This window comes from Haemorhous mexicanus, chromosome 6, assembly GCF_027477595.1.
Source record: "Haemorhous mexicanus isolate bHaeMex1 chromosome 6, bHaeMex1.pri, whole genome shotgun sequence".
Taxonomy (NCBI): domain Eukaryota; kingdom Metazoa; phylum Chordata; class Aves; order Passeriformes; family Fringillidae; genus Haemorhous; species Haemorhous mexicanus.
The window spans coordinates 20892961-20904297 of NC_082346.1; the positions used below are offsets into that span (position 1 = coordinate 20892961).

At 45.9% G+C, this 11337-nt stretch overlaps 1 protein-coding gene across 7 annotated transcripts in view; it reads right to left on the reverse strand.

Moving 5' to 3' along the window:
• Positions 1 to 10144, reverse strand: part of KMT5B (lysine methyltransferase 5B) — a 27403-nt gene extending 17259 nt beyond the window's left edge. For 2 of the 7 annotated variants that reach the window (XM_059849182.1, XM_059849179.1), the window contains exons 1-3: positions 9988 to 10144; positions 3049 to 3285; positions 2245 to 2392 (exon numbers count right to left, since the gene is read on the reverse strand). In XM_059849182.1, the coding sequence (XP_059705165.1) occupies positions 2245 to 2392; positions 3049 to 3202 (302 nt within the window). In that variant the 5' untranslated portion in view covers positions 3203 to 3285; positions 9988 to 10144. Of the gene's footprint in view, positions 1 to 2244; positions 2393 to 3048; positions 3289 to 9482; positions 9632 to 9987 lie in introns of those variants that run through there. The other 5 variants (XM_059849185.1, XM_059849184.1, XM_059849180.1 and 2 more) reach the window with 4 other exon arrangements.
• Positions 10145 to 11337: the final 1193 nt, after the last annotated feature.

Genomic DNA, 11337 nt, shown 5'->3' on the forward strand with positions numbered 1-11337 from the left:
TCTTCAACTGGAAGAATTAAGTAAAAAAAGTGCTTACAGAGAAGACACTCATGCATACAAAAGTACAGACCTGGCTTCCAAAGTAAGGGGAAGAACTTCAGTAAGTGATCATCAACTTACAATGGGCTGCAAAAATACAAACCACTTACATGTTTCCAACACAGCACAGCAGAACAGTGGCATAGACACTTTCACAGGGCATCTTCAAACAAATCAGAACAAGAGAACAGGAAATCTTTGCTATCACCATAAGTGGCTGTTTTATTTTAAGCATACCTCCTCCACACATGAACTATGTAACTAATATGACTCCATGGCACTGAAGCAGAAGATGCCCAAACATAAGCTGCAAATCTTCAATTCTACTACATCATAATATTTGGGTACTGGCAGCTAGCATTTCAGAAGCAGTATGGTTTTTCCACACCTGCTTTCCCCTCACTTTCCCTCAAAGCCATTAAAACAACAGTAAGGAGCCCTAAAAAGACTACAGTTTACTAGATGGAAAAAAAGAATCTAAGCATCACAGCCACACTAACAAGCATGTGTCATCACTGCACCAAAAAGATAAACAAGAACTATGCTGATGCCTGGACTTTAATTATTACAACATCAGAAACTTTCTCAATAGGACAATATGATAGAGGCAGAAGGTGTGCATCTGGTAGGAGTTGTAAGCCTCACCTAAGTACTTCCCATAGTGCTCCAACATTATTAACTACTGTCCTTGAAGACTGCCTGTAACTGTTTTCCAAGTCTGAGAAAGGAAGAAATACATGATGATGGCCTTTGTGTAGCTTTTTGGTTCAAAATAGTAATTAAATAAGTATTTTAGTTGACAACCTATCAACGTAAAACAACATCCATGAAAGCAGCTTCTCCAACTATTAAACAATGACTACATCATTTCCACAGCAAAAAGCGTAACAACTAACAACCTGTGCAAAACCTACAGACTATCATTCATGCAACAGAACAAAAAAATCCTTTCAGCATGTATTCTTAGCTTGATTAACTGATGAAAATACAAAAGACACTTCAAACTGAATTGTAAGAATATCTACCTGGACTGTGCTACTGTAACCAACAGCAAGGAGGGAAGAGGAAAAACTACAACATCCTTCTTAAAGGTGGATGTTGCACTCTCCAGCAAAAAGGAAAGATCTCTTTGGGGTAAGTCTTTACAGTTATTAGGACCACACTGCTCAATTTCATCTGCAGCTGATGCTTTCAGGCTATACCAACAACTATTTATGTCATGTGACAACACCAATTCATCTAGCAGTCATTTTAGAATCAGTCAGCTCATTGCATACATGTAATTTACTTAACTGATACTGTGTGCATGTGACTGTGCTACACAGGTGAACTGTCCTTTAAAAATAGTCACAGCAACAGTTTGAAGGGCTGAGAGTCTGTTTCCCATGTGCTGCCAGGAAACTCCAGCTCTTATTATTGCACAGTAGTAAGCAATACAATTCCTGTCCTTAGAAACCTATAGTTTGTATACAGTTTCTCCATTGAGCTATCAATACAGATTTTGCATGCAAACTTAAGAGAGATCTACAGAACACAGTTATAGTCAGTGATACATCTGTAACAGAGGGAGAAGCACAAACAGCTAAACCCTGAGACCACACAGAATTCACAATCAAAGCATTCAGATGGATGTGTAACAGTGCAAAAGTAGGTGCAACTCTGGTAAGCAAGTTTGCATCTGGCACACTCATTGATCTTATCCATACAGACACATCAGAGTAGCAATTCCTTCAGCAGGGGTCTGCCAGAACTTCAGATCAAGTAGCAACAACACTGAACTGCTCAGGAGCCACATCTCTCTTCAGATGTTTAAGAGTAAGGAAGAAAAAAATTAAGCATCCAGGCACATGGAATAAACAGAAAAGTTACCAAACACTGGCTTCTGCCTTTGAATAATTTCAAATGACTACTGGTTTCAAACTTACAATTAGTTAACTATTTAAGCTAGAAAATGGCGCCTATTACCAACCTGTTCTACAGCACAAATACATGAGACTAATGGAAAGCCCTGTGACGGAGCACTGTGAAAGGCTGCATTTGTAGTGCTGAGTTCCAGATTCACATGCAACACCCTTTTGAAGGCAGAAGCTACTTGCAAATTTGCATTCTTTCACTTTCTTAAAACATGCACAAAATTCCACGGTTTTGCTGATTTACATCAACTAAGAAGATGAATTCTTTTCTAGAAAAATAAAGACAAGTTACCTAGTATTCATTTTGTGTGTCTGAAAACCTAAATAGGGATCAAGAACCAAACTAGTTGCTAGGTCATCATTTTCACAGAGTTCCTTGGCAGACATTCCAGAGGAAGGCACATAACGACTTTGTCCCTCAAATCCTGAAGCACTGCTACCTGCAAATAAGACAGCACAAATTAGATATCATTTAAGGGACATTTTGGAGCTCAGCTACATTTGGGGACTGACAGACACACAAGCTGGAGGCAAAAAATACAGAACAGTTGAGGAACATGATGAAGTACCTGGAGAAGCAGAATAAAGGACTGTAAAGGACATCTGAATAAAGGACAAATTTGCATTTAATCCTTCATCCCAGACCAATAGCAAAAATGAGAATCCATATTTCTTAAAACCTTTTTTAAGGTTTTAAGGAGCATGGCTGCAGAATGGCTATTGATGTAAGTGACTTGATTAAAAAATGGCATTTACTTCTACAAGTGTATTCACTGAAATCTGGGCAAGTACTTCAAATTATGTTATCCACTTCAAATCATACTAGTTGTCACTTAGTGCCAATCATGCATTTTATAATTACAACAGTTGAAAATTAATTTATACTCAGTTATTCTTACTTGACTTTTAAAGTGATCTGAAAAAAATCTATATTCCTGAAGGGAGTTAACACATCCAGAAAATACGTACATAACTAATATTTCTATGTTAGCTCCATGCTGACTGCAGACCTCCCTCATGAATTAAGTAAGACAGAAGACTGGCTGGCAAACTAGGAAGTGAATCATAGCACTAAGAAACAGAAACATGTACATACATCTGCTTGATCTTCTCTCAACTCCATTTTTGCCCGTCTTTGGATTCTCCTTTCCTGCATGCTGCAATTTGGTCTGTGCGTGGTCATTAGATGACTTGCTTCCACTTCTCCGGCCATTCACTACCATGTTCTTGGATTCTCCCAGCCACTTCATACCCACAGACAATCTGACTCAGTTGCATTTAGTCACTTTTCAAAAGGCTTGGAGAAGTGGATGAATAAATTCAGTTCCAATTCCTACTGGAAATAAAACAAACATGATTAGAACTTACTGGGAAACTGTTTTCAAGACACAGAGTTAAAAAAAAATAGTAATAATACCCCAACAATCATAATAGTAGTAGTAAAAGAAAAAAACTGAAACGCACCCTCACACCCCCCCAAAGAATAAATGGGGAAAAGTGGGAGGAAAGATGGCAATCTGCATTTGCTCCAGGAAGAAAGAAATGCTGTTCATTAGCATCAGTACACAGAAGTGTGAACAGGTGAAGTATTGTCCTACAACTTACAATGGCATCTGGCAGCAAGGACAGAATTCTGAAGCTGATAAATTGCCAATGGCAGCTCATTTTTAAGAGCTGGACTATACCCACAGATATACCTGTACAAGCATATGTACACATGGGTTAACAGACTCCAGACCCAGAGTATTTTCAAATACATATCCAATAAAGATTCTAATCTCCTAATACATAAAACTGATAACCTACTGGGAACTCTACAGCAAAGACCATTTTACATGCATCCTCCAAGAACTAAAGATGAGCACAGTTTAGAAGAACAAAAGAAAAAACCCAACCAGAAAATGCACATTTTTGGAATGGGGTTAGGGGAAAGATGTTACATCTTTACTCAAAAAATCAGAGCTCAAGAAACCCTCAATGATGACCTAGAGGACCCAGGCTACTCTTCTTACTATTCCATTTTACAAAACAAACCAGTCACAACACCTGGTTCAACATGCCAATACTATGTGGAGTCACAAGTAGAGTTGCACTTTTACAGTGCATAAATGTCTAGCAAAGCACATGCTAGTTTTTGCCTGTAGTCTCAATGTCTTTTGCATAAATAATTATAAGAAAGCGAATAATGTTTTTGTACACAATTGTGTCTCACTCTGTATAACTTGCAGGGAAAGATCTGATTTACACAATTATTTTACTATTGCATTTACACATTAGTAATTCATTCTCTTGACTTTAATTCACCCTCCTCCCTACTGCTTCCTCACAAAGAAATAAATTGTGCCTTTTCACTTTACTGCAATTATATAAAAAAGCAATGCTCTGCTCACAGCTGGTAACAGGCCATTGTAACACACATTTTGATCTGATGGAAGAAAGTCAAAACAAATTAACAGATGTTAGAAATACTGCATTTTATAGAAATTCTGCTTTTTATCAGGTAAGAGTAGTATATGATTAGATTTCTGTTAGACACCTATGTGATCCAGCTACCTAAAGAAATGTTTATGGCCAGATGATTTGTAATTAAGTTATTTACAAAGATGCAGAAGACTGAGGCAATTCAGGAAACACAGTAAAGACAAGTGTGTTGTATATTAACAGACGCATTGGCTCAAGCATCTTACTATAACATATCACCCAGAAACTAACAAATTGTTACAGAAGGGCAGTAAATACTATCAACAAAGGGTAACGGAATCACACTGAGCAAAAGCTGGCTCAGTTACTGCATCAATATCAAGAAAAAGAATTGAGATCGTTTCAGTGGATGAAGAATTTTCTTGCTGCCGGTAATAGAAGGGATTTTTCTTTATCCTCAAGATTAATTCTAGTCATTCAACTACAGGTAGACCTAGCCTTTTTACAAAGTACCACCAAAACACCCTTGGATAGGCTTTTTTTATTTCACAGAGCTTGCCTGATAACATACACATGTAAGCTTATGATAACATACATCTGAAAAAAACCCCAACCCAACAGAACTTCAAAAACAACCAAACAACCTCTTTAAACTTCCTTGTTAAGCATCCCACCTGTCAGAAAAGCAACTCTCTGAAGATCTGCCACTGACTGACTCTGATGTAAACTCTCAAACTTTGCATTTCTTACTTGTCAATCTATTAATTTTACAGGTCTATATACTCTAATTAACCCTAATTCTGCCATGTTTTTGTAAAGTTGGTAACGAAAAGCATTAGGACAGAAATTACATTTAAGACTTACATGAAATTCAGTCTTGGTGTCTTTGTACCAGGACTGAACTCCACGCTGTGCTGCGCTACAGCTCAGAAGAAGGACAGAACCTACCATGAAGCCTGACTGTAGGTGAATCCTGTATTGTATGCAGCAGTCTGGGGGAAATGCTTACTGTGGTACTTTCTGACAATCACCAGGTCCAGCAGCCACAGTGGGCTGAAGTAAAGGCGTTCTCTGCACGGAGAGGGAAACCCATCTTTCGCAAGGGCTCTTTGGGCAGGGTAAGTACTATCTGCGCTAACGCGCTTCTGCTTAACCAATAACAGCAATGACAAGGAAGGTACCACTGCAAAGGTAAGCAGCAATGTGGCCACAGAATGATACTCAAACTAAACATTAGCAAAACCACTTTGTTCTGCTCCAAAAGAGATTGATATAGACAGCAACATAAGTCCTCCTCAAACAAAATCAGGCCATTTAGTGATGCATAGCAAAATTCTGGTAAAAAAAGCATTATTTGCTTGGGCTCATCAGCCTCATGAGCAAGAAAACCTTTGTATCATTCTACTGCTGCCTCTATTTTCTAATATCAGCCAAATTACAAACCTGAAGACTGCAAGTGTGCTTCTTCAGCCACTATTCAATAGGAGAAGAGGCAGTGGGCAGAAACAGATGCACAGAAGTTCCACCTGAGTACGAGGAAGAACATCTTTACTGTGCAGGTGAACAAGCACGGGAACAGGCTGCCCAGAGAGGGTGTGGAGTCTCCCTCACTGGAGATACTCAGGATCTATCTGGACACAGCTCTCTGCCATGTGCTCTGGGATGGCCCTGCCTGAGCAGGGAGGTTGGGCCAGAGGACCCGCTGAGGTCCCTTCCAGCCCGACCCATTCTGTGACTCTGTGATTCCTTCTCCCAGTACCCCAAAATAGCTTTCCAGACATGATACCAAAAGACAGAAACAACAGCGAGGATTCCTTTCCCCATGAATATCTCAGCTGCTAATGCCAACAGAAAACCTGAAGGGAAGCACTAACCACCACCATGTGGTATTTAACAGATCTTCTGATGTGATTTGTTCTCACTGCTTTCTACATCAGATACATACTGACAAGTCGTTTCGGAACTGAGGGAGAAAAGGCAGAGATGAACACTATCTTCCCGTTCAAGAAAACAGTCAAATATATTTACACCACCACATACTTCGAAACTCTTGCTACAGAGCTCTGCAATCAAAATCTAACACCACACCTGGACTACTTAGGACTTCTGGTTTACTGTAACTGTAAGTTTACCACCACAATTAGAGCTCCCAAGGGACCTTTTGTACTTCAATTTAAATGACCACAATGCTGCTTTAACTCTTTATTAATAACACCATTACTGTTTAAATCACACTGCCTTTACCAATTGTACTATGCTAGTCTGACTGGCACATTTCCTCAAATGCCAAAATATAGCTCAATTAATTGCATTTGGTACCTCTCACTGAGGTATCTGGCATTTCATTGCAACAGTACTCTTAAAAATGAAAACTCAAGCTTCATTTACTTGGTTCTAAATTTATTAAACCTATTAACACTTTTTTAGCATTTTTTGCATGTCACTAACATTCAGAAGCACCATTCAACAACTGAAGCACAAACACAATTAGTACAGACAGGCAACAGACCTCCTTTAAAATAAAGTTTATGGATTTTTTTAAAAAATTATTTTTAAGAACTCAAACACCTACATTTTGGCTTTTTTGCCTTTTTTTTTTTTTTTTAATTAGCAATAGCTGCAAGAAAGTTTTCCTCAACAAGACAGTGATATAAAGCAAATATAAGACACACACACACACACACACACACACACTCACACACACACACAAAAACCCAAACAAATCAAAAAACCCAGCCTCAGCTATTCTGGACAAATCAGAGGTATCAAGAGAAAAGACAAAGGTTTCATTATTGATAGCCCTAAAAGAAGTAAACAGACCTTGGAATTTGGGAAGCAGAGCCAAACTGTGCAACTAGTTTTTCTACAGGATCACTGGAATAAAAATGACTGATCAAAATCAAAGCTGAAGGAAAACCTGCACAGCTTTAATAAGCTATTCAGAACAGTCTCAAGTCTTGTTGAGAAGACGTAAGACTATTGAATCTGGAGGTTCAGTAAACTGGACCCCCAGGAAATGTTTTTGAGTGTTTCTTTTCAGCTAGCTAGGGCTGAGAATAAGCTCAGTGCAGAAGTGGATATGGATCAATAGTGGCATGGGGAGGCTGTAAGACTAGTGTCACAACTGACTCAGGTCAGTCCAGACTCTTGCAGAACTGCAGCCCAGGATGCAGGTTTGGGAGAGCACACCTGGATCCAAAACTGACCCAAACCCAGGCTCCAGTCTCTCATCAATAGCTCAGCCTGTACACTCCCCTTTTTTCTTGTGCAGCTACGCAACTTTTGTGCATCAATTTGGATACGAACCCAAGCACAGCACATGTTACAGAAGCAATCCAGTACCAGCACGAAATGAGTGTCAAAGAGCAAATTACACTTCAGCAGCTCCTGCCCGTCCTCCTCTGCCCTGCCATGTCCCCCACTGGGTGCCCTCTCAGGGTGGGGCTGAGCACAGCACCCCAAAGCATGTGTGATTCCCTCAAGTCACTGCAACGACTCCAGCGTTCAGCAGTCACAGAAACAATATAAAAGCTCGGCTGCTTCCAGGAGAGGGAGAACCTCCGTTCCTCCCACTTACCAATTCACACAAACATTTCCACCAATGCCAGTGCTCCGTGGACTTCTCTGTAACACAAATTAGCTCTGTGTGTGTGCAGCTATGTGACTTACACAGGTTCAGGTTCAGTTCGGGGCAGCCCCACCACAACTGGGTCAAACAGTGCAATGAAGACTCCAAACCAGTATAACTCCAAAAGTAGCACTGCTGCCCCCACACCTGCTTGTGCCCTCTTCCATGCCATCCTCCCTCTGTGCCAGCAAAACAAATGCAGAGCCAAGTAACCCGAACGATTCAGTCACCAAACTGGGGGAGTCACCAGACAAATCTGAGCCTGGCTGACTTGAACCAAGAGTGGATGTTATGGGGCAGGGGGAACACACAAGGTCAGGGAAGTGGTCAGGAGTACCTCAGCTGGGACTTCTTTGCATCCTCAAACCACAGCTCTGGTTTGGCACAAGAGTATCATGCCTTATGCTTACCATGCTGACTTGGGCAACAGTCTGTTGCCTTAAAGCATGTGCTGTTTGCAGAGAAGAGCATACTGGGAAGTGTAGTCCTGGAATAGGATAGTGCTAACAGGGCAAAAAAAGCATTCAAGAGCCCTAATCAGTCCTTACTGAGTATACAAGGATACATCATCCCACTCATTCATTTAAATGCAATACATTAAGCAATTACTTTAAATACATCTGAATTTCCAGTTTGTGAGCTCCAGCAGTGTCTGCCTGGTCCTAATAAGAAAACAGCCTGATAAAGAAACAGTAACATCCAACTTTTCAATCAAGTTAAGGCTTGATTTCCTCTCATAATGTTACTTGCAAGGAGGAAAGCAAAGAACTGAAAAGTTCAGTATTAATGAAAATTGAAGCAGCGGCATAGTTAGAGTGGTCAGATTATGGAAACAAGGCACGGCTCCATGAGAATTTATCCTACAATACATTTTAACCTCATTGATAAAAACCTGCCAGTATGTATTTATAGTTACATTATTAAACACTGATTATATTGCTGTCTCATATCACACAATCAATTTGGTTGGGAAAGACCTCTGAGATCATCGAGTCCAATCTGTGACTGAACACCACCCTTTCAACTAGACCATGGCACTAATTGCCACGTCCAGTCTTTCCTTAAACACCTCCAGGGACAATGACTCCACCACCTCGCTGAGCAGCCCATTCCAATATGTAATCACCCCTTCTGTGAAGAAATTCTTCTTAATGTCCAACCTAAACTTCCCCCGGCACAACTTAAGACTGTCGTCTTGTCCTGAGACATGTTGCTCTGCACTGAATTTAACGCACCAGAAAACTCCACAAAGTTCTGCACGTCAGGTTCTCACACTGCCTCTGACACACCCTGACAAAACACCACACACTCTCCCTCTCACTCACCGGTTTTCGCGTTTCCGAGAGTAACGTCTTAAAGGCAACTTCACTTTAAAGTTTCAGATACAGATATTGGACAAATACGTGCCTTTTACTCCTTCCCTAATGGCATGTATCCTCCGATAAAAAACCACAAAAAACAACCCTAACCAAATAACGTACCGAAAAACTCCCAAGGCAACTAGTCCGGCCATTCCATCAAACCGAGGCAAGATCGAGAGGGTCACTAAAACCACCAACCCAGACGGAGAACTACTGGAACTGCCAGAAACTCCCGGCCCAGAGCGCAGGGCCGGGCGGGCGGAAAGGGGAGCGGGACCGGCTCCGGCCCGGGCGGCGCCGCCCCCGCGCCCGCGGCTGCCCCCTGGCGTTCTCCGCGCGCCGGCGCCGCCGCACGCCCCGGCCCCGCGCGGCCCCCACCGCCCCCGGCCCCTGGGCCCGGCCCCGCCCGCGGCCGCCCCTCCGCCCGCGGGTCCCCGCTGCGCCCGCCGCTGTCAGCGCCCCGACAGCCGCCCCCGCCCTGCCCGCGGCGGTCCCGCACGCTGCCGGACCCCGGGTGCGGTTCCTCACGGCCCCCCCGCGCTTAGGGGCGCAACCCCCTCACGGCCCCGGCGCGTCCCCTGCCCCACAGAGCACACACAGACCCTCCCCAGAGACCCAAACTCACCGCCCCGTGCTGGGGTCCCCCGCCGCCGGCGCTGCCCCCGCTTCTACTGGGGGAAAATGAATCATCAAAGGCAAGGGTGCGGGGGGGGGGGAGGGGGAAGGGAGGAAGCTGAAGGGGGGGAAAGTGAAGACCGAGCCAGGGAGGGGCGGAGTGGGGAGGAAAACTAAGGAAGGGGGGAGAAAAAAAAAAAGCGGCGATAGTGATAAAAAATAATTCCAAGTGGGGGGAGGAAAAAAAATGGCGGATTAAAATCCAAGATGGCGGCGCCGAGGGGCGAGCGGCGCAGGGGGGAGGCGGCGGGGAGAGCCGCCTGGAGATCCCTCCGCCGCGCCCCGCGAGAAAGAGTCCCCCGGGCTCCCCCGCAGAGACCCCGCGGGGTGGCGGCGCGGACCGGCCGCCGCTTCCTCGTCCTTCTTCTCTTTCCCTGCGGGGAGCCCTCGTTCCGCCGCCCTGCCGAGCCAGGCGAGCGCCGCGCTGGCCGCCGCGCCCCGAAGTTTCTTCTTGTTCCTCCCGGCGGAGCCCGCGACCTCCTCGCCCCGTCCGGGGAGACGCCGAGTGCCCCTGCGCTCCCGGCGGCGGAGGGACACCGCGGACACCCGCCGCCGCGCACTCCCGCCGCCGCGGAAGGATACACCTCTCGCAGGGAAACACAGCCCGCCCCCAGCCGCGCTGCTCCCCGCCGCCGCCTCCTCCCGCCGCCGCTTCACCGCGGGCGGCGCGGGGGCAGTCGGGGCAGCGCGTCCGGCCGCGGAGCGGGGACGGCGGCGGCCGCGGGACCCATGACCGCCCGGCGCGGCGGAGGGATCCCGCCGAGGGAGGGGAACGAGGCCCGGGCCGCCCCGCACGGCCGTGTGTGCGGGAAGAAGTCCCGCTCCGGGATCCCTCCGCGCGGTGCTGCCCTTTAAACGCGGGGGACTCCCCGCCGCGGGGCGAGCACCGGAATGGAGCCGGGATGTGTCTCCTTGTGACGCCTTGCGGGTCCCCTGCCGTGCTGGTCTCGGGAGTCCGGGAGGAGACAGTTCCCCCTACCCCGTCTGAGAGCGGAGTGGGACCGCAAACTCAGCTCTTCCGGCACCTGCACCCAGCACCGCTGCCTGACAGAGGCATTTAAAAATGGCCCCCGCGGGCTGGAGGGGCTGGGACGGCACCTCCCTCCCTCCCTTCCTTCCCCTCCCCGGGGCAGCGCCGAAGGCAGCGGCGGCGGGGCCGGCAGCGGGCGGTGGCCGCGGCCCGCACGGAGCGGTGGCGGCGGGAGCGCCCCCCGGTGGCGGGGCGCGGCCGTGCCCCCCGCGCCCGAACAAAGGCGGCGGCGCCAGTGTCGCGCCCTGTCGCGATAGTGGGCGGGGAAGG